We start from the raw sequence: 26,945 nt of genomic DNA, 5'->3' as shown, positions 1-26,945 counted from the left end.
GTCTCACTTATGATGGCCGATGGCAACTTCTCACAAAAATACTGGAAGCGCCGAGCTGAATGTGATCAAAATAAATATTTTCCTATGATACATTCTATAATTCCTTCTGCAATTCCTGCTATTCACATGCAACGAAAGAAAGATTGACATTCGGTTTAGGTAACAACATTAATTGACAGTCATAATATGTTTTCATTGAAAGAGTTAACTTTCTATGACTGGTCCAGATGCAAGCTACCAATAAACTAAGCAGTGCGTGTCTACCGCTGATTGCAGGGCCGACTTTTCTTAGCATCTTATTTTGGCCTTCTGCTCGTCATGCCTCTATTATGTTCATTTCCTTTCAGCTTATACTTTTGAATACTTCTTGGCCACACGAGGTTTGATCTTTGTGTATCTGCTTTTGGTGTCGCATGTTACATCTAAAGGAGTGTTCCACTAAATTGTGTGCCCCTCCCTTGACAAGTTGAGGCGAATATTGTTAATAAGATTCGTCTCTTGCTACCTGAGAACTGCGACCTTCTTACGTGGTGCATCAATATGACGTTAATCTATCAGGATTATGTTCTCAGCGTGACTTTGTTATGACGGGCTATTACCGGCACGTCAACTACCTGTGATTTGTGGACCCATTTTGTTCTGCCTCACCTTACTCTTTTCATAGCGTATAGTATCCAAGGCAATACTGTAGGTAGGCCCCTATTCACTTTTCTATTAACATATTTTGGCAAGGAGCTACAAGCCCCATGTTTTGGGTGTCAGCCTCGGATGGCAAAAGAGATAGATAGCACGGTGAAGATTTAGAGAGACAAAATTTGAAAGAAAGTATATACAGAGGGGAAAAAAAACAAGACAGAGGGAGGAAGTGAGTGAGAAAGAAAATAGTAATAGAGAAAAAGAGATTGAGAGAGGAAGATAGACTAAGTCCATATACATCTAATACTTTCAGCTTGATGCTCTAATGAATGAAACAGCATTAACATATCAAAAATCAATTTCGTTTGTGCTCTTTGGATAATCCGAGAATATTGAATGCAATTCCACATGCGTGGCCTCGAATATGATTTCATTAGAACTGCAATCACTAAACATATAAACGTTGGCAATTGTCTTGAAACATTGTCAGAAAATCGACTCAGTTTTAAAGTTATCTATTTAAAAAAATAGGAGTGTCAGACAACGAGAACTTCCTTTCATAGGTTTCCTTTGGGTTTGTCATTGTGCTAAGAATATAGCTGGATGAATCAATGCATTTTCGTGATGAAATATATAAAATCAATTTATAAAAGCATTTACCGACATCGCTGTTGTTTCTTTGTCTTATGATATGCTAGAATAGTAGCTTTATCATGCAATATGTTACAAATTGTGCAGATGTATATCGCAATATATAAATGTGTATCTATTTATCTATTTATCTATTTCTCTCTCTATACAGGGATATAAAAAGCAAACAAACGTGCGTTTATTTCTCGGTTACATGTATATATGTATAAAAAACACAAACCAATTTAGGCTTTTAACAGAATTTTTCGTCTCCTCCTCCTCCTCCTCCTCCTCTTTCTCCTCCTGCTTTTTCTTCTTCTTCTCCTTCTTCTTTTTCTTCTCCTTCTTCTTCTTTTTCTTCTTTTTCTTCTTCCTCTTCTTCTTCTTCTTCGTCTTCTTCTTCTTCTTCTTCTTTTTCTTCGTATCTGGCTCGGTCAATCCTGAATTTTGATTATCTGACAGAACAAATTAATAAATTCCATCGCAGAGTTGTGATTTTTTACCCACTAGTTTTACTCTTTCTCCTTAATTCTCTCTTTCCCTCTATCTGTTTTTCTCTCTTTCCTCGAGGATTTTTTTTGAACCATTCTGTTCCTTGTATACGGTGGGCCTGCGAGTGCCCCACGGAACGTTGACACCGGAGTTCTGGCGATGAACACGGGGGACGGCCGGTTCGGACGGGCGTCCGTCCGGGCTAGACGAAAGTTTGTTTAACTTTAAATTGGCCGTGTCATCGACACGGAGGATTAACACGTCTTTTCCGCCTGACCATAATACACCGGATTACTTGGCCCCGATTTCTCGACCTATCCCCTCCATCCATCCATACTTTCTTTCCTTTTCGTCCTTCTTCTCTCTTTCTGCTCTTTCTCCCTTCCTCTTTCTCTCAGTCAGTGGCGGATCCAGAGGGGGACGCAACCGGCTCACACCCCCTTTATTTTTCGTTAAAAACAAAATGAATAAAAAGGAAAAAATGAAATGAAATCCGGAAGTGGCACCAGAAATATAAGTTGCGACCCCTTCCCTTTACAGAATTCCTGGATCCGCCCCTGTCTCTATCTCTTTTTTTGTCTTATTTTCCTCTAATTCACAGCAAAATGCAGAATTTAAACATAACAAAAACATGAGATGAAGTGCGTGTCTTTGCGAAAGGTAACACACGAATCAATACTTCAAATTTTACCCAACAATATGGTGCTTTTCAATCACTACCACTGTCAGACATTACAACACCACGTTAAACTTCTGATGGATGAATAAAATATGGTGCTTATGCTCTTTGTAGATGTTAGATAGTGTGGTGGAGAAAAAAAAAAGGTTGACATTTGAAGCATAAAACTAATCTGATCGTACGCGTCAGTCATTTCATCATGATTGCGTGAATATTATTGAAATAAATTCGAGGACTGAAATAGAAGTCATAATCACTATATATAATGCGAGCTCTATGATGAATGAGTAATCGCCATGCCGCGTGAGCTAGGAAGCGTAAGACTAATATCTCGGACAGTGTACTTTACGAGGCGCAAATCAGAACACGCCAAGCCCTGTTTCAAAATGGATTTCCTATGGGAGCTGTTAGCCTATACATTCCTCGCTTTAGAGCTTGATCGATAGCTACAATACATTGACCGATAAACGCTCACAGCCACACTACACGCGAGTTATTGTGGAGTTTAGATTGCTTGTCACAGACGATAATCATCAAAGTATTCCATCTTACTATGACGTTGGCAAATCATTCCCGCTCATTGTGTCAGGCATTTTCTCTTCATCACTAATAATATTATACGGCGAATAGTATACTTTGCACAGATGATTGAGGTTCAAAAAACAAAACAAAACAAAACACACGCAAAAAACAAGTCCATACATGCACTTGATATTTCTGGAGCTCATGCGAGTAATGATAAAATGTATTAGACCACACTAGTTCTCTCTCTGTATTTATTGTCATAAAGGTAAAACGACAACTCGCAAGAAATATTGACTGTCGTTTTATTGCCCTTTGTTAACAAAATCATAAAACATATTATAACAGGCAATAACCATTAGCGGAAGTTCATTGTATAAGCTTACAAAGTTTTTATCTATAATCATCGTCATCAGCGTCACGCCTTTATCATTCCAATATCCTGTTGTTAAATCAAAACATACATTATTACATTTGGATCTTTACTAATGAAATCGACATTGTCAACAGCATCAATAAGGTAATAAAACTCAATATATAATAATTCGGGGAAACGAAGTAGAATTCACAGTGTCCATGCAATAGACAATATTTTACGGTACCGAGAAACCAACCAAAAAGCTAATAAGCTTGTAGAGAATAGGTCTCTCAGGAGAAAGAGAGAAAAAAAAAATAGATGAAGCCTGAGATAAACATGCATTGCAGAAGACGTTATCATGAAACACATATAGGTCTAGTACGTGCATGGACATAAACTATTCACAATACAGTACACAGATATTCCTATACATCATTCAACTGAAGTATGCCATCACTGCATGCCCAAACTAGCCTGCTCCTGAAATCTGTTTCGTTTTCTTATAATTCTATAATCACAATACGGTCTGTTTTCCCCGGGGCAGCTTCCCACTGTTCTCCAGTAGGGCTAATAGCCCAGCATTGCCTCCGGGAATTAATAGGCAGCAGGGGCAGTATACAGGGAGTTGCCCTGGATATGAATATGCCTCTTTTCATGGTTCAAATAATGATAATATTGATAAATTACATTTATACAGCGCTTAATGCGGGTGTTTCTGTGGGCGTTATAACAGAAGTGAAAAGTTGAATTAAGATACAAAAATATAATTACAAACATTCTAAAAAGTATATAGCAAAAGGCACAAAATTAAGCTGCACCATAGTTAAAAAATGAAAATCATTATATCTAAAAGCTGTTTCAATGATAGACATAATGAACTTACATTCATAATGACTGTGCTAATCATATTCATGCAGTGTCAGCAAAACAGCCTGCCAAATGATGAACAATTCAAATCAATTCAGTCTTTATTTTCAACTCATGGGGTGGAACACCCTCGTCAGCCAAAGCCTGGTTTTCAGAGGGGTCCACACCGGGTAGGATTCAAGACCAGGGTCCCCCCATTGAAGATCCCAGGGCACCATTCACTACGTCACAGTGGTATATGACGTGACGTCATGGGTCACAAGAGAAAGGACGTGCGAAGCAAACTAACCCTACGCACGGTAGTAGATATTACGACGAATTGTAATTGATTGCAAGTCTTATCAATCACATAAAAAATGGCTACCCGTGTATCGAACAAACTAGCAAACTTGCCACTTGTTTATGATAGCATGTTACATAATATGTCTCAAGAAAGGTTATTTCACATTAATTCATATCTAACTGGATATACTATATTGTATACTACTCACCGACAGTGTATTATCTATCAATTAATATGTTAAATGGGATTTTGTGTTTATATCTATATGTCCATTTCCATTTTCTTTTATCATTATTTTCTAAGGTTGAATACTAATCTATGACTTCTTGCCAAATCAGCAAAATGAGCTAATTCATCTTGCTCTAAACCAACTTTATGTTAAATGTTGTAAACTATGTGTGCTTGTCTATCGCATGTCACTGTTGTGTTTCTTTTTTTTTTCTTCTAGTTATCAAATGTCGCCGTTATGCTCTAGTCGTGTTTTGACTTTCTGAATAGTCTGCTGTAATCACCAAAATGGATTAAATGATTTCATGAAACTGTCACGAATGTTTTGCTACATTGTCATGGGGTCCCCTTTATTTGGGACAATATATTCATACATGCCTGGATGATCAAATGACATTAGTATGCAAATTAGTAGGTTTGTGAGTCAGCACAGGAAGAATCTAGGTTACGAGGTCTTGCCAGTTAAGAGAACTGGTTCACAATCGATTTGACGTACCAAATGTGCCTCAAGCATTTCGGTGTTAACTCCAGTATTAGCACGTATGTCATTCGTGTACATAAGCTCCTATACAAGCCATGGGTTGAAACGCTTACACACTCATATTTGTGACGTAGGCATGGTATTATAATAGGTGACGATTTATGTTGTCTATATATATAACCCATTTTATGTTTCCAAGTAATGTCACTAGGAAAGTATATGTCTAATCATCCAATTGAAGCTAGATAGATCATTTACATTAATTAAAAAATGTTTTTCTGTCATTTGTGAAAAAAAAAGAAAGAAAAAACAATAAAGAATCGTGAAAGCAAAGCTGAATCTACTTCAAAATGGAATATCATAGGCGGAGCTTATTGTGATCCACGCGTACGAGTAACTTGTGTCAATCGTTCTATAATGAAATATACAGCTTTAAAAGCACACTTAAGGGGCTTTAACGGGACCTGAATCTTAAAGGGTGTTAACAGTTTTAAGAATATATCAGTAAAGAGGTTGAAGTGGGTTGGAACTGTTATTATTGCCAAACGTTGACTCATTCCTTATTTCAAACAAGTAACATTCTTACACGTAGCACTCATAGCTTGGTGTGTGAAAATTGACCATTCTGTACAGTGAATACATGGATAGGCACCCTACCTTTCTGTCCTTCAAAACCCAATGATAGTGCAACAGTTTACAAAGTACCCGTAGGCCCTTTTTAAGTTTTCCTTCGTGCTTGGTGCTTCTCGTTTCCAAGAACGTACAACATGTCCGTGGGGTTAACTGACCAGACATTTCCTATACAATGCCTTCATGCAGGTGAAAAACCATTCCATATATCATGACGTCAGAGTAAAATGAGGCAATAAGATTGGACGAATTTTCCAGAGAAATGCTAATATTCTCGCATAGAAAAGATTTTAAAATTTAAACCTACCAATGAGGACTTTTAAGGGGTGATGGCTGCAGTTACTGTTATACATGTTTGTTTGTTTGTTTGTTTGTTTGTTTTGACTCAACCAATCTTCTCATGTTGGGCCTACAGGAGTATACTACTATACATTGTACTATATCCATGAGAAATAATCCTATCCCGGCATCAGAAGATTGTAGAGTTGTTACCAATTACTAAATTCTGACTTTTTAAAGGCAAATACTTGTACTGGCTGCTGCATATGAAAGTTTTCAATTTTCACGCACACACAGATACAACGTAGGAGAAATGTGAAGTGATTTCATCATCCCCTCACCTACAGGGTAATTTGCAAAAGTTATCAAAATGGATCGTACACTGTACTAAGTGAAACTTGGGGATTCCACACTATTCTTTTTTTCATGTTCCATTTCAAAGACATTAAAATATTTGTTCACTTGATTTTACTATATTCTATTCTTATTGTATTACTCGAAGTCAACATGGAGAGTAGAGTGCATATCATTTAAAACATTAAGTCACAGAGCAATAGGTGCATTAAATTTTATTGCAACTGTTCTTCAGGGATCTAAGGTTATACGGGTCAATGAAGAAAATCCTTCAAATTTATTATATGGCCTTCAAAGTTTCAACAGACAAGTTTCTTAGAAATACTTTATTTGATGTCAATGTCATATCAATTTCTTCAAGTATTACAAGAAACACAAACCTTGTAAAATACTGTCCTGAATGATTTACATGTACATTGTATTACTTGTTCATTTTTATTTCTTTATGGAAGATACAGTATTCCTAGTACAACTTACATCTGTACAAGTAACATAAAATGTAATTCTCTTATGGTTAAACCTTACATACTTATTAGTGCTTTATTGTTCATCTGAATTGAAAGAGATAAGGTCAGTAGTGATATCACAAACAGGACAAAGTAAACATACAAAGTTCTCCCCCATCTTTTCTATTTCAGGTTGACACCTTTTATTCAAGAAATCACACAAAATGTACAATGTACACAATCATATTCAATATAATCTTTTTTTTTTCACCAACATGATAGCAACCCCTCCTTTTTTTAATGTTGAAACAACACCATATTAGACCATAACTCTCCAAGTACACAATCCTCACAACATGTACACTACTGACATTTGCACATCTCCTCAATATCCCTAAATTTAGGGAAAATGAACTCCATTGTTCTTTTGCAAAACAACACAAAACAAAACAAAACAAAACAAAGCAAAGCAAAGCAAAACAAAACATACTGATTTGATTTCAAGAGATCACTTTGGACAGGATTAATACAGTTCTTGCAATGTATTCAAATAGATAACATGATGTATCATATCATCCTCATTATGCAGTTGAAACTTGACTTACAGAGATCTGATCCAACAAAATACATGTATCTGAGGAACTGAACAAAATTTCCTGGTTCAAAGGACCTCTGTCAACTATATTTCCACTTTGTCTAATATTGGCAGGAAGAATTGTGCTGTAAACTAACACTGAAGAATCATTTATAGTTCATTCCCTGTTTTCATTGCTTTATTCAATATGATCAGACATGTTTAGTAACAACTTTGTTATCAAGGACAAAGGAAACTTATGCAAGTTCGGCTTTTTTCCCCCTAAAGTCAGTCAGTCACACGATTTTTCTGTCTAATTACTAATCCAACAGGAATGAACAGACAGGGGATGTTTTGACTATGTATTGTCATTGATGATCAAAACATATTTTGGTTGATTTCAAACCTTGTCTGTAAGGATGATTTTTGCTCCATTCAGAGCAGTGTTTCACAAGGTCAACCATGGGTATCAAATGTACTCCAGGAGAAAAACATCACATTGCTTAACTTGAGCAGCAAGGTTGAAACCACAGTATGGGGAGAACTCAACATAAGACGAGGGGGTCGGGAGTGGGTGTATGCTGCAGGTAATGTATACATTTGTGGATATATGTGGCGCTCTAGTGATAATGATTAAAATCTGCATACACTGTATGTAATCCTAGGTGTGTGTGTGTGTGTGTGTGTGTGTGTGTGTGTGTGTGTGTGTGTGTGTGTGTGTGTGTGTGTGTGTGTGTGTGTTTAAAAAGACGCAGGACTATTGGTTCTGTTTGTTTTTTCCTAGGAGGAAAGACAATGGGTCATAACATAGAACTCTACACACTTAAAGACTTCAATAGGTCATACATACAGCAACACCAACAGAAATGTAGACAAGAGAATTATACAGTATACTGAGCATTTTTGCTCTTACCATGTAATAACTCTGCGGTCACTTAGGCATTTATATTGAATCTCAGTATAACAGGTTCTATCCGCTGAATTTTCTTTGTTTGGAAGTTATGACATTCTGCGCATCTTATAACAGTTAATTTGTTTAAAGCCGATAAAGAATAGTGCAGTACACTGACTTGTAAAGTTGGCGAGATATTTCAAAATTATTGTACAGGGAAAATTTCCTCATAACATTTGATATTTTGTTATACATTGTATCAGCATTCATAACATAAGTTCCTATGCATAACTTGACTTGGACTCTAGAGGGCGTAATGACTACCTGTAACTACACACTATGTTGGATGATGGTAATATATAGATGTGCTTGGACTCCCTCAATAGGGGATATACTACAAAACAGTAGGTGGTATACCAAAACACAGTAGGTGACTGACTTTATGACTATTGGCTGCTTACAGCTAGTCTCCAGCATACAGACCCACTTTGAGGAATTCTGTCCATACTATGGGAATCACTAGTACACACCAAATGCATAACATAACTTAAACTCTGCAGTCATACAACAAAAATGATGCATATTTGGCTAAAAAAAATCTTGTTTGCACACTTTTGACACGTGACATCTTGCAATTCCCTGATTTCATAAACCTATATTGCAATTTTATAAAATTGCAAGGGCAAGATCCACAACTAGACAAGCACAGAAGCAGATATATACTAATTACGTACAGTATATCAAACAAAACACAGATCTGTTGTAATACATAGAGCTGTAAGGTCTGATTTGAAACTATATTTAGCATGCTATTGTCAATGATTTTGCAATGAGTCATGTAACTATGGTGTACTGATCATACGATTGCAAACTATGAAATCTGAAAAAAAAAAGACTATGTCATACCATTGTCTATGATGGCTGACTGCTGCATGTAACATATACAGTGCATCACTGTAATACTACGAGAAGTGAGTCAGACCGTCAGTAATGATCTTTGCTCTTTCTAATTTATTACATACTTCCAGGTAACTGGACATGTGCATGTGAATTTGAAAACACGCACACATATTGTACATACATAAATTATGTGTGTATGTCTCAGTGCGATTTATGAGTTCTGAGTTTACATGACATATCTGTAAGTTCTCTTGACTTCTACTCATAACTTGCTGTATTGATCACCAATTGAAGAACAAATCGTTTGCATCTACAGGAAATGATCTGAACGAAAGAAAACACAACTTCAAGTGGAAACCACAAGTATTACATCATCTTTAAGAAACAAAGTAACTGGATTGCTTCTCTTGAGCGAAAGGAATGCTATTGCAGGGGGGTGGGGTCAAATCTTGTTATTCACTGACTTGAAATTTGTCATAATTACTGATTTTTAAACATACAAAACTCCGAACTAAGACCATGCAGTTTTCCTCGAAACACCTGAAAGGAAGGCTAATTCAGTTTTCAAATGGCTTGTGACTGAATTTTTCACGATGTAGTCCCTTACCTCAACATTTTCAACTTATGTTTCATTGGCAGATGTTGACATACACGCAAACGCAAAAAACCGCACTGTTTTCTAACTTTCCTTTTCAGCCCACACTGATTTACAGTCGATGTGGAGAGATCTACTCGGTCAGAATATCTTCAGTTACGTTTGTTTTACTGACATGTAAGACCATATTGATACAGAGTAACCTGGAAACCTTTAACAACACAGCATTTACTACCACCCAAGCAATGCCAGACATGTTGAACTCTAACCACACACTGCACAATCTCAATGAACCTACATCTCCCGAGCTGCAGGCGAACCCTACACACTGCGAGGACTTCACATTAAATATGGCAACAAAGGCACTCTGGTGGAGGGCCTTCCACATTCTTGGTGAAGCAAAGGTATTCTTTAATCCACAAATCATTCCTCTACAGGCAGCATGGGGGTAAGAGAGAGACATTTCTTTTCATGCGTTCTGTCTGTCAGTCCTACTGTAGTCTGACTTCTCGCTTCTTGCCACACTCATCCAGAATTTCCATGCCGTGTTTGAGGGCGAACTCTCGTCTCAAGAAGCCAAACACCAAATCTGTGATCAAGAAGATCTGAAACAAAGAAATGCATGCAAGAAACATATACAAGATTACCATGGTGTAATGGTTTACAAACAAAGATAAAACATCAGCTTAGAGTGGCTAGACATTTCTCAAGTAAGATTATCTGAGAAGGTTAAGTGTATGATGAACACAAAAACAATCTGGAAATTTCTCCATAAGAGATTAAAGAAATAGAATATAGACATTTCTGCAAACAGGGTTGAAATAAAATCTAGGATACTGCATTTGTTTCTATCTCATGCGGACTCTCTGAGCAGAGTACGATTGCCTTAGATGGCCCTTCAACAAATATCTAAACTGTTATGATTAGAATATTGTGAAAATGTCACCTCCTAATCATAACCTACCCGTATACTCCTTTCATAGTAAAAACGTTCTAATTACAAATCTGATAACCTTCAACAATGTAATCAAATATAAATTAGAACAACATGACCTTCACAGGGAATACAAGCAGATAGTGAAAGTACTAAAATGGCTGAACCACTGGTGCCTCATACACAGACTAGTCTCAATTTGAGCTTGATGCCAACTTTTATTTCCGGAGAATTTTACAGCATCTTCTACCCCATGAAGTAAAATAAACATAGCAGCAAATGCAGGGAGGTGCCAAGTCTTTGCACGCAGCCATTAATTTGGACATAAGCACGACTTCACTCAGCCATAACTTCTGCTCTACATCTGTCAATCTAGTTGACATATATTGCAAATTTGGATGATTTACAGGTTTTTCATTAACATCAATCCCATGACTGTTAATTCTGACTTTAGAGTCTGACTACACATGTCACTTTGACCTTTAATTTTACTCTAATGTGGTATGTGGTATGCAGTTTATTGGGTCTAAATGTCATGTACGTGTCAGATGTTGCTAGATTTCCTACTTATTAGGATACAACTTCAAAAGAACTGGTGCTTGGAGGCTACTGTTGGAAAGCTCTCTAAATCAGCCAGACACTGCTTGTAAAATATGAAGGAAGAAATTCAATTGTCTGTCTCAGGCTTCCTTCTTTTAACACTTTTGCAGGTATGTTGGCAGCATTCCTGTACTGAGTGAACATTACAGAACGACATCAAAAACTTTCATATGACACTCAGTATCAGTTGTATGCTGTATCTTGCAAAAAATTTGCTACTTCTCATCTAACAGTAAGCTGCTTTTGGGACAGAACAGTCACTATGAAGAAAACTTGAATGTCTGTAAAAGTTTTTGATGGTTAATAATGATATGAGTTCTGTTGATGCTTTGGTCAGAAACAATCAAGATGTATTGAAACCCATGATCACCTTTGCCAATTGCAACAGCATTACAATACTACTTACAGTCACTGGACATCTGAGGTATTCTACATTAATTTGCTTGTGCAGCAAAATTCAGGATTTCATTTGACCACTATCTCACCTGACCCCACCAGAAATTACCCAAAGTAACCAAGTTCAGTGAGGGGTCATACACTTTGCACATAATTAGCCATATAGTAATGGCTGCCCAGTGCCAACATGCCAACTTTGTTACCCTTGATGAACTCCAAGGGCAATATAGCAAAGCAGACCGGCTCCATACTGGACTTCTACTTTATTTGCAAGTTCCTACAAAATGTTATCCCTGACACTACTGTAACACTGCCAAAAGTTTTATTTCTCTATATGTCTACTAAACTCAATGACAAATGAAGGGTAATGACCACAATACAATCCTTTCCACATGGACCCTATCTCCCTATATCTAGGCACAATGCTACAAGGTGACCCAATTTCTGTTGGACTTTTGGGTTGCAATAGTCATTCAAGCGTGTCAATGTCTCTTCTACTACCAATAAATGATACATGCAGTGCCAGTCATGACTGCAAACATACCTGGGCTGTGTTATAAATCAGGGTGAAGGCAAAGAAGAAGTTTGCGTTGGCACTGCCAGCGTAGATCCAGAGATGCCAGATGACAGGAGCTAGCACTGTGGAGAGGACCAGCATAACTCCAACCACCAAACCATTGCGGAAATCTGCAAGAGATGAAGGAACATTTCATCTTACCAACAAGAAATTTAATCTCGCTCATCTCACATCATTGTTGCTGTTTTTTTAAACTACTGTAGTACACTTTTCATTCATATTATTTTTATTTTTTATTTTTCCATATTCCACATGGCATGCAATTTTACATTCCATTTGATTTTAAGAGAGAAGTTTTTTGTTTTTTGTTTTTGTTCTTTTCATTCTGAGAGGATGGCTGGATAGCCCATATTCAGCTACATTAAGCTGGTCTTCCATGGGGTCCAGTTGGATGTGAGGTGGGACCACTTCATCGGGTTAAACACCCTGCTCTTTGCGATGAATGAATGAAGCGGGACCTTTTACTTGCATGAGTTGTTACTCTCTCATACATGGGACCTCCATTTTATGTCCTATCTGAGGGACAGAGCGTTTTGCCTCTTGCTAGAGGGGACGGTATGCTTACACACAACATTGCTCAGTCCAGACTCGGGTTCGAACCCGGGCCGCGTGATCGTGAGGCAGACGTGCTACCGACTGAGCCAACACAAAATAATCAATTTGAGATGGAAAGAAACAAATATGTATGCAAACAGGAATAACATGTAATAGGAGAAACCGAGTAAAAGACAAAAGCTTGTAGACTGCAAGTTATGATTTTAAAGAGTTTGCTACAATGTGGTATTCAGGAAGGAATTACAGGATATATTTTATTTGAGCAGGTTTCACTGCACATGTAGCAAGCAGAGATTCACAGATAAGAGGAAGTCATGATTTTATTGGGACAAATCTTCAATGCAAATTTACATGAATAGTGCATACAATTTTTTGGCAAGTTTGACAAGTTCGCTCTTTCTGTTGTCATTTGAAGACTGATGCCATCTCATTATTTTTATTCCAAAGCATGCTAAACTTACTTTGTAGGAAGCAATGGGTTTGAATTGATAATGAATATCAAAATACCATCTGCATTTCACAAGTGTATGAATGTGCATGAAACTTCAGATACTGTAAAATCAGAAACATTCGTGGCATGACAGTTTCACAAATTGGAGCCAATGGACTTTTTTGCAGCATGAAACTTACACAAATTGCCACTGGCATTCAATGCATAATGGAGACAAAAACTTTTGCATGCATTTTACTTTTGCGAATCTTTGCTCCTTGTGAAATTTGCAAAAGTTTCATGCACACGAAAATGTCTGGTTTTATGGTAATATATGTAACCGTGCATCACAAAACCAATGAAAAGTCGCATCACCTGATTTTACACAACGCTGCACACTGGCACTGGTTCGACAGTCCCTTACCAGTTAAAATCACTGTCGGACCAGTGACTTTTTCAGGAATGGACCGGTAAAACATGGAAAAATTGGGTACCTACTGGAGCGACAGACAGGTCGGACCAGCAGACAAAAATGGATTAGTGTGCAGCCCTGTCTTACATAAGGACTCAAAAAGGGTGAAACAGGTCAACCTATTCAATCTTGAGTTTTACATTACATATTCTGAAAGAACTGTTCTTCTTCTACATTATTCTTAAAGGTGCATCGTCCCGGTGTTTTAGTCATATGCGTACGCGGGCGCACGGCGCAAGTTTCCCATAGAGACCTATGCTATCGACTTCTCTTGGGCGCTTACGCTTTGGCCCACTTTCCCCGAGTCCGAAGAAGTCTGATCCACTGTGTCAGTGGTCCGATCACAGTTCGGCTCATGATTCGACTCAAGGGGATGACAGCTTTGGCAAATTTCTTTTGTGATGTCATAATAAGAAGCACATATGCACGCACCCTGGCATTACTACAGACTGCGTGATGCGCAGAGAAGACAAAGAAGGCAACGTTACTTAGCAACACCTACGCGCTTTACTCTTGATGACAGCTCAATTTCGGCAATCTTCGTATCAATGCTGGCGGTGATCGGCAGTATCATCAACAGCGCCCTCTACACTACCGGGACTATGCCCCTTTAAGTTTGGGATCATAAAACAAATGGGAAAGCGTGTTTTAAGCTGTTTTTTCTCTAGAACATGTTCTTTTTTTGTTGTTGTTAGAACGGTGTGATTAGGCATGTCTTACAGGCTTCTTTTCATTTCTTAAAAATCCTTTACACACTCTTCACAGTCAACTCTTATAAACTTTTGAAAGGATGATGTTGCTGCTTTCAAAGTTGTTATAAATCTTGGACAGAATGTGCTAATAGAACCTGCTCAATTTCACCTGAATCTGATAATCCCTTCATTGTTGTTGCTATGGTGGTCTACATCCTGTTTTTTGTCCCATTCATTGCACAGCCAGCATGGCTTGGTAAAGATTAAGCGCCTGAATAGACCCTACAATTCAGAGCCTCTCTTCTCAGTTCACATTTTTCCAGAGTGTGTGCTTTCTTTCCAATATTTAGATAGGTTAGGAGGGTCCACTTGAATTGAGCTATACATCATTTTAAAGCTTACAGTCTGCTCTTTCAGAATCTGCCTCTAACTAAAAATAAGTTTCTGGTGACTTTTTGTTGGTTTTGTGATGCAGGGTCATATATGTGACCCTGCATCACAAAACCAACAAAAAGTCGCCAGACATGAATTTTTAGTTAAGGGCAGATTCTGAAAGAGCAGACTCTAAGCTTTAAAATGATGTATAACTAAATTCAAATGGACTTCCCTAACCTATCTAAATACTGGAAAGAAAGCATACACTCTGGAAAAATGTGAACTGAGAAAAGAGGCTCTGAAGTACTGGTTCTATTCAAGCGCTTAATCTTTACCAAGCCGTGCTAGCTGTGTGATGAGAGGGACAAAACACAAGATGTAAACAACCGGAGCAACAACAATGAAGGGATTATAAGATTAAGCTGAAATTAAGCATGTTCTATTAACACATTCTGTCCATAATCAATGCCAACTTTCAAAGCAGTAGCATTATCCTTTTAAAAGTTATTAGACTTGAAAGTGAAGAGTATGCAAAGGATTTCAAGAAATGAAAGGGGGCCTCTAAGACATAGCTGATCATTCTACTCTCCCCCAAAAAAGGGTTGTAGAAAAAGTGCTCAAAACACACTTCCCCATTCATGTTATGATCCCAAACTTAAGAATAACGTAGAAGAAGGATAGCTCTTTAGAAAATATGAAAAACTCAAGATTGACACGGTTGACCTATTTCACCTTTTTTGAGTCCTCACGTAATATCAAGGGGTGCGACTTTTGTTGTTATTGTGACGCACGGTCACATTATATACTTGAGACTGTCTGCATGAAGTGTGTTAATGAAGAGAGCAGCCTGGCTGGCTGGCTGGTTATATGGGTTTACTCACAGTGGGAAGAATGGGACCAGACTGGGAGAAGGGCCAGGTAGATGGTGGTATCACCCACACCAGGGTATGACTTGAAGATTGAGATCAGCATACACTGAACCATCATCACAAACAATGGATGCTTTCTGGCCACAAGAGGGAGACAATCAACAAAAAACATCATCATGTGAGAATCAGCACTTGTTTCAAACCTTATCCGGGCAATTACCCCCAGAGGTCAATTACCCCCCAACTAAATACTGTGGTAAAAGCATTAGTGGTAAGGTTAGAGTTAGGTTAAGGGTTAGGAGTTTGGGTTAGGGTTAGGATTAGGTTCAGGATTAGGATTAGGGTTAGGGCCAGGGGAAGGGTCCGTGGTAATTGCCCAGGGGGTAATTGCCCTCGCCTGTTTCAAACTGTAGCAAGCCATCAGAACCAAAAAGTGCCTCATGCACATAAATCAAATCACTATGAAATGTATCTCTATCAAAAAGTAGAAATAGAAATGTCTTCTTTTCCATCAAAATACAGTGGAACCTGCTGTAAAGTGCAGAACAAATTCAGTGAAATAAAGGGAACATTTGGCACAGAGGTTTGGAACTTAAAATACGAAAGGGTGATATGAATGTACTGTATGATTTCAATTAGATTAGTCTTTAGAGTGTAATCCTGTGAAAACTAACAAATGATCCTTCCCTGACATTAAAAACTGCTTACTGTCATTACAATGGGTAAAGCACTCACCAATCTAATAAAATCATTGGCAAGGCACTTCTAGAATGCCAAATTTCGCAAGTCTGGTGTTATTAGCAAATTTAACAACACGTTGAATTATTAACTTTGATCTCAACATGAATGCGAGTGCACAAGAACATGTCTCAGTTCATTACTGTACTCCAAGATCATGAATCTGACCACTTGCAAAAATGTCAGGAAGTCCCGATTCACGAAATATATCGTCGCTGGGGTGACAAGACCTTGTATCTGCAATTTTGGTGAAAATGACTTTTTTTGATTAATGGTCAAGTAATGGGATAAGTGATGTCCTGTCCAAATCCCAACTGTCTTACTCCAAAAATGAAGCCACCACGGCATGTCAAAGGAAAGGCTATCCCATTCGCCACAGTGCTTTGGCCACCATGTTTTTTGGCTCTCCTGAACATTTGACATTTTGTAGATACGAGGTCTTGTTGCCCCAGCGACGATATGGCGTATACAGTAAAAATCTTTGGCTAGGCACAGCACAACTGACTGATCAGAACAGAGAAATGAATTGGACAAAAAAAATGTTTAGGTATACCCAGTTAATGCAAATCCATTGTTATACAAGAGGGAAACAAGTCAATTCAAAAGGCTTATTGAAATCAGAAATGCAAACAGGGTAAAGCTCACAGAGATATCAAACATAAGGCATGGATAGCTGATCTCACCTTAATTTCAGCACCAGTGGGGCTGTATAGATGAATGCATTGATTTGGAATACACAGAGAAAGAAAGTTCTGAAGTGGTCAAACATCTCTGTGAAGAAATACCAGAAGAGTCCTAGATTGGGCTGAAGATTTGGCACAGCCAACCTGAACAAACGACAAAAAACAAACAAAAACCATTATAAACAAAATGTAAGGCAAATATTTGTCTATGCAAGACAAAACTTTAAAAAGCGAATTAAAACTGAATATGCAGCACAGAGTTAGGTGTCTCTCTGTATATTCATTCATTCATTTATTTTTTCCATATCTAAACATATTCTGTGATGTTAGGAGTTCATTAACCCGTTGAGGATGGGCTGATTTTGCTACAACACGCATTTCCCATAGACACTTGCCTGAGTATACTCGGGACTCGTCCTCAACGGGTTAAGAAAGCACTGCCAGTTTTAGGTGTTTTAGTGATATCACTGATGTTTGGAGGAGGGAAGAAGAAAAAGTTGGATAACTTCTAAGGTGGTATACCTCTCATTTACTTGTATCTTATGCTATTTTGATGTAGGATTTTTCATCCTCATTTCATTTTATATGAAAAATACGCATTCCCCCTACTTGTTACCGACACAGGTAATATTATTCCCCCTGCTTTCTGAAAGAGGCAAGTCAAGTATTCTTTCATTATGCTAGAAAAATGAAAATATGTTGAATTCGCTTTATATTTTCTTAAACTGTTGTCCTGCGGTATTAATCACGAACTGTTGTAGTCTCCTCATTCAGCAATGGCTGCACTGAAATTGAAAAAAAAAAAATAGAACTTCTCAACGGATGTCCGATATTCCTCAAACTTCCCTGATATGTTCTACTAATATTGCTGCATTCACTCAATCCACATATATGTTGGGCTTCATTCCCCCTCAAGTTTTAAGTTTCAGGCACAGCTTGCACTCACACAAAGCCATAGGTAGACCCCAGGAACTCCCATGAGTTCAACATGAGGAAGGAGAGACCCACGAGACATGCCATCCAGACACAGAAAAAGACAACAACTCTTGCCATGGTCTTCACAGCCTCCACTCTGCGGTAGCTTAGTGTCTTGTTGCTCAATGTCTGAAGCAAATCACAGAAAAATATATCAAATTCATTCTAGTACATTATCCCTTCAACCCTTTCTTAGATCATTTAATCTGACAACCATCATTTCATCAAACAGATTGAAAATATTGAGCCAACAAGGCAACAAATCCACTAACCAAATGTAGACATCTACAAGCATTTCTCAATGATAGTTCAAAGGAAATTTTAAATGCATCACATGACACTAATCTCGATATCTCTTCAAAATACATGTTAATACACACTGATTTCAGAGTTTCAAGTTCAGCTATATTGCTGTTTATATGTCATTTACATGTACTTTGCAGGTGTATCATGTGGTGTATGTGCATATGTGTAGGCAAGCATATAACATGTGTGTATTTGTAAAAATGTAGTCGCTTCTAACTGTCAATCTATCATTCTATCATTATGTCTCTAGGTCCATCTTTCTACCAATCCACCTGACTCCAAACTTACACCACGGCAAAGATTGTTTGAAGCTTACACTCAATGCTTACCTCAAGCTTGACGAGAGCCATATGCATCGCCATGGGGACGATCATCATGGCAGGATAGAGGGACTGGTAGGAGGCACAGGCTAGGGAGAGAGTTGCCCCGCCCAAGTTTCCTACAGGGACAGAAGCAAAGAATAATGGCATTCCAAGAGGCTCCCCATCAATAAACACATGGATGTTTGCACCAAACATTTCGGATTGAAGGAGATTAATTGATACATAGAGTACTGAACATGCATATACATGTATTTAGCAAGTCTATGTTTTCACGAATCGGGACTTCCAACAATTTTGCCAGTGGTTAAATTTGCAATTGTGGAGTACAGTACTGAACAAAGAAATGTATGCATGCATGCCACATTCATGTCCAAATTAGAGTTAGCATTTCGCAAATAGCACCTGACTCACAAAATTCATGAAAATGAAAACCTAAGGAAATATTCGGCGTAAACAGTACCCTATATAAGGGTGCATCTGGATGAAAGATGACTTGGCTTAGGATTTTGAAAAATTCCATGGGTACAATTATGAACATACTACAGACATGATTACTTGACAAAGTTTAAAAGTGGAAATAATTCAAAATCAGTGAATTCCTTCTTTATCTACATTAACACTTTTATTATCAAATTGAGATCCAAGTGAAGGATGTGGTAGATTTCTTACTTTTCTCACTCATTTCAAGATGTCTGCAAAGCATGTTGCTCTCAAAATCTAGGAACTTTGTTAATGCAAATTTTCCCTTGTTATACCATGGTAAGTCATCATCCGAAGTATTACATTACCATCTCAAGACAAACATCCTCATCAAGTTCCCAGTTACAGGATAATACACATCTTATCATACTGTTTATGTTGAAGAAACACATTTGGCATTTCAAAGCAGAACAAACTCATTGACTGCTGTTCCATGCCATTACAAAGCTGCAACACAATGGAATTCATTGTGTGAAGAAGAAGATCGTACTTGTGTTTCTCATGTGGCAAAATGTTATGTTGATCAGCAACTGTATTGTGCAAGATGACAAGACATTTGCTCCTGCGACAGTTGCTCCAGTCTAATTTTCTCCACGGACTTAGGGTTAGGGCTGTGATAGGATGTAGAGTTAGTTTGATGTGAGGATTAAGAATAGGGTTAGAGTTACATTAGTGGGTAGAATTTATGTCTGGCTTAGCATGCAGATATATGTATTTCATGGGAGCAATTGTTGCAGGAGCAAATGTCATGGAACCATTGTGCAAACATATCTAGTCCCTTGATTCTACAGGCAAAATCTCACCAGCATGGTCTGATTCTATTCACACAGTGTTCCTCACCTTGTAATGTGGTCAGGAATGTGATGGCGAGAGCGAGATTGACAAAGACCACGCTGCACTGGGCGACACATGTCACAATGCTGAATGGACATAGTAGGTAGCTGCATGTTTGGTGGAAATAAGAGAACTTGAAAAAGAATCATGAAAACTTCGGTGTAAAATATGAAGTTAGTAAAATTATTCGATTTCTTACTTGTTCTCTTGTGTTAAAGATAAGCAAATTGTGATGAACAGAAAAATACAGCTTCCTACTGATAAGTTTTGGGAAAAATCATGTACATATAATGCATACCAGAAACATGATTCTGTGATGTTCTTACCTTACGATTCAAATTTGGACAAGGCTGATTTGAATTGGGAAGAAATTCCCATGAACAGGAGTAGACGTATCATTCTGTCAGAAACAGATACGCAGACACATGATTTGACCCTCAATCAATCGTGCTGAGGGGAGGAATACTCCACTACATTCCTATCTTTGAAAGTAAAACCAACCAAACTGAACATGAATCTAGGCCTGGCTGTGTTATAAGAATATTGGTGATCATTGTAATCACCATACACTGTGATAATGGTGATCACTATAATGAATTAATGATTGCTTTTGATAGAAATCATTAAATAAAAGTCATCATATATTAGTTAGTATAATAATGAGCCAATGCTGTAACTATTGGTCTATTCATATTAATAAATTCCTACACTCCAACCAACGATAAACTTACAACTTACAAACCAATGATAACTTACATTGCCAACACCAGGTCTGGAACAGCGGTCAGATCCCTGTCAGCGATGAGTAGTGGACCAACATCTGATGCATAGTTCTTCTTCTCATCTTGCTGCTGATTGAACTGATAAAAAGATAGAAAAATGGACTCTCTCACTCCCATACTCAATCTTGCCATGCATTCAGTGTTAAAGAAAGGCTTCAATCTTCAGTGCTTGCCTTGATTACCAACAAAACAGACCTGCACTGTATCTTTGTTTATCAATTGCTGTCCAATTCACTAATCCTATTATTTCTTTAATTGTGCTGTATCTGCAACATGAGGTAGAGACTACACTCTTCTGGTTCTCAATAAAAGCAATAACAATAAATTGTATTTGCACTCCCATTGATAATTAGCCACATAAGAGAAGTGTTTTGATGATGGCTGAATCAGTTATTTCTAGACAGTAGTGATCAAAATTCCATAGTTTAATCCTGATGGATTATTATCATTATCATTGTTATAATCATCATCATCATCACCAGGCATTCAGATATGCTATACATATATAGTACAACAGTACAACTATATCACAGCGCTTAAAAAAACAACAACCCACAACTATAAAATCCAATCAAATCACTAGAAGTGAGGCAAAAGATCAGTTTTTAACATTTTCTTACATGTGTGTACTGAATTTGTAGATTTGATGAAAGTGGGTTACACTTGTCTTCGGCATACAACATCATAATTTATATGGATGGACGGCATATCTGCAGTGCCTTCTAAAGTTTCCATCATGATGAGCTCGTTTTGTTGCAGCCAAAATTTATGACAACACTAGGCTACCTCCAGTATGTGTTCTTACCAAGAATTTGATGGCAATCTGAGCAGCTGACCGTAGAGTCCAGGCGGTCAAGAGGTCAGCAATGACAAAAACCAGGGGCACCAGACTGGGCGAGATGGAGCGGAGGTAGTGGAAGCTGTACAGCAGGAGAGGAGTCTGAGAGGGCAGTCAGGGAAAACATTCAGTTTTATTGGGTTTGGATTAAAACCAAATTTTTATTCTAGCTGTAGGAAATATAGATAGACAAAGAGCCGATGGATTGATGGTCCTACAATTGTACATTAATTGGTTCTTGCATACGATATAGACAATTAGTTTTGTTTTGTTTTATTTTTTTGTTTCTACATGAGTTGTAACACCAAGTGACCTCATTATTCGTATACTGAGAAACTGATGTTTCAAACAAAAATCAAATCATTGTCTTGATTTGATTAATTTTCTCTTTAAGTCACATCTAGAACCAGTTACCAGCCATGGCAGTTACTGCTCCAACAGTCGCTGCTCTTCAGGAGGCTGCAATTCCTGTTATCAGAGAGTTGGAACCTCCTGTAGGTTTCAGGGTGTTTTATTCTCTTAACCCGGGCTTCTCAACCTTTGTTTAACCTGAGGCCCACTTTGGCTCCTACATGTTTTTTAGGCCCTTGTTTAGATCAAACATGAATCTGTTTTATTTCATTATTGGCTGACATCACAGCCCACCTGCGTGCACTTCAAAAACCGGTTGAGAAGCACAGCTAACAACCTTGAAACAGGGTTGTTGTTTTTTAAAAAGTTGCACATTACTGTTTTTATTGTAATTAGAAACTCTATAATGTTGACTGCACCATCACCTACTGTCATAGCACATACCATCTCAGTGTAGCTTGGAAGGAAAGAGCTGCTTCAGAGATTATTTTGTCAAGTTTCAAGGTTCAAATTGTCTATTGCATGTCCTTCGTAACATCACTCTAATTGTTTGTCAACAGTTGCATAATATGTGCATTTATTCATACACTGCCAGTATTTCTACAGGAAATGTCAGAATCAATGCTTGGATGAGTGTAGACATCAGAACTTGTAGAAGCCTCACCTCATGAAATGTATCTCCTGCATAGGGAGAGATGCCTGCATCCAGAAGAGTAAGACCCTCCACCACTGTGGTATAGAACAAAGTCATTAGGCATTCATTGGTACAATGAGGTGAAAATATACACAATTTTTCATCCTTGGACCTTCTACCTCTCTTACCATATAGTCTGACCTGGTAATGACAGAGTCAGATTCTCTTCAGGAAAAATTTAAGAAAACTGCTCCAGAGTTGGTATCTGTCTGCTGGCAAAATTCAATTCAATTTTGAATTCAATTCAATTCAATGTATTGAAAACCAAACCAAACATCTAGTCCCCAAGAAGCACAGCTTGTGAGTGGGGCCCACTCTAACATATTTTTATAACATATAAACATTTATAACATATAAAAACATTTATAACATTTATAACATATAAAAACATTTATAACATTTATAACATTTATAACATTTATGACATTAAAAACATCTAAAACATGTACATTTAAAACATTTATAATGATGGAAATCAAGGGATGAGTTGGGATTAGCAAAACTAGACTCCACTCCAGCTCCAGAATTCCATGACCATCATGGTGCATTTATATTGTAAATTTACCATCAATCAAAGAGACATTGTAACCGGTAATGTTATTTTACACAGTTGTATTTTTACTTACATAGTTGCAGGAAATAGAGATTTAGTCACTGATTAAGGTAACTCTTAGGAGATGGTAGATATAACACATTAAATTTCAATTTTACATGTGTCTGGTCTATGGTTAACTGTGATCAAAAAGCGTTCGGGCTCCCACAGTGTAACTGTGTGAAGGAGCGCCCCGGGGTTAGTCTATGGTATAACTATTTCACCCTATTTAATTTTAGTATTGACATGATTGATATTGTTGATTAAATCTAATTTAACTTTAAACATAACAGATCAACCATTCTAACAGGTTAACATTAGTTAAAAAGATTGAGCAAAGAAAAAGATGCAAACATTCCCTTGGTTGGTTACATTTTGAAAAAGCTCGGTCTGATCCCATGAAACACAACAAAATGCTTTCAGAGTCTAGTTGGTTCTATTAAATATTATGACTGAACACTTATTTACATTTAGGGCTAGGGCTTTACAGTCCACAACGTCAACAGTTTAGATTCTAATAGAACCTGCCTCGTACACTGCATAACTGCAATGATTAATGTAAAACAACAACAACAAAATCTCATTTAGGCTCTACTACATAGCCAATACATCATGACATGCAATTATGCAGCATGTTCAGTGACAGTGCATGATCATCATGGACATGGTGCGATGATGCTGCGCTGTGTATTGCATACTGCTTGTAATTTGTAGACTTCAATTCAATTCAGTTCAATTCAATTCAATTAAAAAACAATGTGGTTTATTGTGCAAATATAAAATAACAATCCAGCAGCTCAAAGGCTGATACTGTCGCTTTACATCAGACTCATAAAAAATGATTTAATCAAAATAACACTGATAGAACAAGCATACGTAAAAATAAAAAAAGGATACTGTAAAAGTGGTTTCTTTCGCATACAGAAACATTCGCGGTTTACATCGGTGCCGACTTTTTCGCGTGTGTTTAAATTCGCGGTCGGTAATGATAGCGTTGTAACAAGCAACGAGTTCAAAACATTTTCGCGTGATGTTAAATTCGCGGTTCAACCTCAAAGCGCGAAAAGCACGAAACTAAAACCACCGCGAAAGAAACCACTTTTACAGTATTATACACATCAGACCTTAGCATCAGAAAATAAGATAGGTAAGAGTACCAGGAATTGCAAAACAGGAAAGGAGATATATTTGTGTATATAAGAACGAATATGGCAAGATGGAGAAGAGCGGGCAAGGAAGTAAAAATGTAGAAGTGGGTAAATAATTTCAATGCCCAAAAGCACGAAAACTAAAAGTAAAGAATATGATATCGACACAACATCAAGCGGAAATACATATAAGTTATCATACCAAGTCCATAAATCAACTAGATATATCGCTACGGCTACTGATATGCCTCCGCCATAATGCATGGTTCTCCTAATAGGTCTATAGTACAATGTCTTGACAATGTGTGATGACAGTTTCACACAAATGGCAAAATACTAAAATGACAGGTTTGACACAAATGTGCTGAATGTTCACTTTCCTAGAACTAGGTTCAATTGGATGAATGATTAAAATGTCAGAGTGCAGGTATTTGGGGAACTGATGATTTTTACTTGACTTTTGACCCTTTTATAAGTTTATGCATTGAGTAATTTTCAAGGTATTGAGAAAAAGTATAATTTCAGTATCAAATGGGAAAATAGCATTATCTAAACCTGGCCTTTGACCTTTGACCTCACAGTTCCAAAGAGAATCACTGTTAGGTTGAACATGCATAAATATGTAAGTTTCATGATGATACCTCGAGTTACTTTCGAGATATGGAGGAAAAAGTGCAATTTAGCACTTTCACTTGACCTTTTACCTTTTGACCTTTGACCTTTTGGCAAGAAACTTCCCCAAAAATATATATTGGGTAATACATGCCATACATCAAGTTAAAAAAAAAAACAACCTTCAGGCATATTGCATTTTAAGGAAAGTAGTGATATTTTGAGGAGTTGACCTTGACCTTTGACCCCTGACCTTTGACCCATGACCCCCAACTTCCCTAGATAATCACTGCCAATCGGTACAAGCATATATACTAAGTTCCATGAAGATACCTTGAACCATTTGCGAGATATGGAGAAAAACATGAAATTTCAATTTTTTTTTCACAAAATAACCTGTGACCTTTGACCTTTGACCCTGTGACCCTAAAATCCACACAAAGTATTATCCCCCAAGGATATACCCTCATACCAAGTTTGATGTAAAACCACCACACGGTTCTTGAGATATCGACAAAAAAAAAAACGGGACGGACGGACGTACGGACGGACGGACGGACGGACGGACGGACGGACGGACGGACGGACGGACGGACGGACGGACGACCCGAAAACATAATGCCTCCGGCCACTTCGTTGCGGAGGCATAATAAAAAAAAATGGAGCTTGGAGGATAGGAAAGGGAAATATTAAAATTCAAATAGTGGAAAAAAGGAGATGGAGATGAAAATTATTGCCGGTTGAATAATACAAATTTCAAAACCATTCAAAATGTAAAGAAAATAAAAATAAACAAGAGATAAGGGAAAACAATGTGTTTTTACATTAAAGATAATTCCCACGGTTGATGAGAGGGGAAAAAAAGCCAAATGAGATGACACAAAATACGACAGACGACTGGACAAACACATACAGAATCATATCATTAAAAAAAGTAAAACAATTCTTCAGTTAGAATCTAGACACAGTTCTTCCTTCATGTTGCCGTTATCATTAGTGTTATCGCATGAATTCAATTCAATTTTTGTCGTAAACAATTATGACAAACGATCCAGTGTCACATCCATCCTATCCAAACTCCAATGGGAAACCTTGGAAAACCGCCGCACCAAGTTCCGATTGATTGCCATCTTTAAAGAAGTACACAATATTACCCCATCAAATGTTCATCTACGTCAGAGACCCGGCTCAACACGGCGACAAACAGGTCCCAACATTTTAGAGATGCCTTCATTCAACAAGACATGTTACCAGCACTCATTCTATCCAAGGACAACCAGGGAATGGAACTTCCTACCACCAGAGACAAGAGGCGTTACCAATTTAAAGGATTTTAAAATTATGCTTGATGCAATCAATGTAGAAGAGCTGGTCAAAAAAGCTCATTTCAGAATTTAAAATTTTAAGAAATAAATCCGTTCACACCGGCTGCGCGGGATAACAGCCTTCAGGCAGTGATTGCGCAGAACCCAACCAGAACCAGAACCAGAATTCAATTCATTTCATTTCAACCAGACATACAGACCAGTGCACATGAAGCAAATCAAATGGTTATGAGTCCCCAATGCAAAGCAAAGTAAATTAAAGAAGCAGAGCTGCCTTTTGACTCTGTGTGGGACTGAGCTGTGCTGGGCCCATTATGAAAGGCAAAGCACAACAAATTTACAAGAACAAAAGATGAAGAAAGGGTAGCCTTACTCGATTTCCATGAGGTCAAGGGAGTTGCAATTTCTACACGATCTATCAGCCATTCTGCCACGAAAGAATAAAACAGAATCGACCTCACAAGTGCTCCGATTGCAATAGTGACAACGGTGGGCGCAGCCATCTTGTATCTAGGCCC

General features: G+C 37.7%; 1 protein-coding gene across 1 annotated transcript; it reads right to left on the bottom strand.

Moving 5' to 3' along the window:
* Positions 1-10,325: 10,325 nt before the first annotated feature.
* Positions 10,326-26,930, bottom strand: LOC139734113 (phosphatidylinositol glycan anchor biosynthesis class U protein-like). The gene is made up of 11 exons (XM_071644930.1): positions 26,801-26,930; positions 22,721-22,785; positions 21,673-21,807; positions 20,842-20,945; positions 20,092-20,192; positions 18,778-18,887; positions 18,114-18,271; positions 17,168-17,311; positions 15,759-15,883; positions 12,321-12,463; positions 10,326-10,451 (listed from the first exon to the last, which is right to left on the bottom strand). Exons 1-11 carry the CDS (start codon positions 26,928-26,930, stop codon positions 10,338-10,340), a joined length of 1,329 nt encoding a protein of 442 aa, XP_071501031.1. The 3' UTR covers positions 10,326-10,337.
* Positions 26,931-26,945: the final 15 nt, after the last annotated feature.

The sequence above is a fragment of the Diadema antillarum genome, unplaced genomic scaffold, assembly GCF_040938485.1.
Source record: "Diadema antillarum isolate AM-2024a unplaced genomic scaffold, OU_Dant_1.0 seq00000511_RagTag, whole genome shotgun sequence".
Taxonomy (NCBI): domain Eukaryota; kingdom Metazoa; phylum Echinodermata; class Echinoidea; order Diadematoida; family Diadematidae; genus Diadema; species Diadema antillarum.
The sequence above is the reverse complement of the archived record's forward strand: the minus strand, read 5'-3'. Positions and strand labels throughout refer to the sequence as shown.

Excerpts from the sequence above, each read along its gene's own strand:
- LOC139734113 (XM_071644930.1), bottom strand. The coding sequence starts at position 26,930 with ATGGCTGCGCCCACCGTTGTCACTATTGCAATCGGAGCACTTGTGAGG. Across the intron at positions 20,946-21,672 it reads AGATTGCCATCAAATTCTTG|TTCAATCAGCAGCAAGATGA; the intron begins GTAAGAACACAT and ends TCTTTTTATCAG. Across the intron at positions 10,452-12,320 it reads TGATTTATAACACAGCCCAG|ATCTTCTTGATCACAGATTT; the intron begins GTATGTTTGCAG and ends TCTTTGTTTCAG.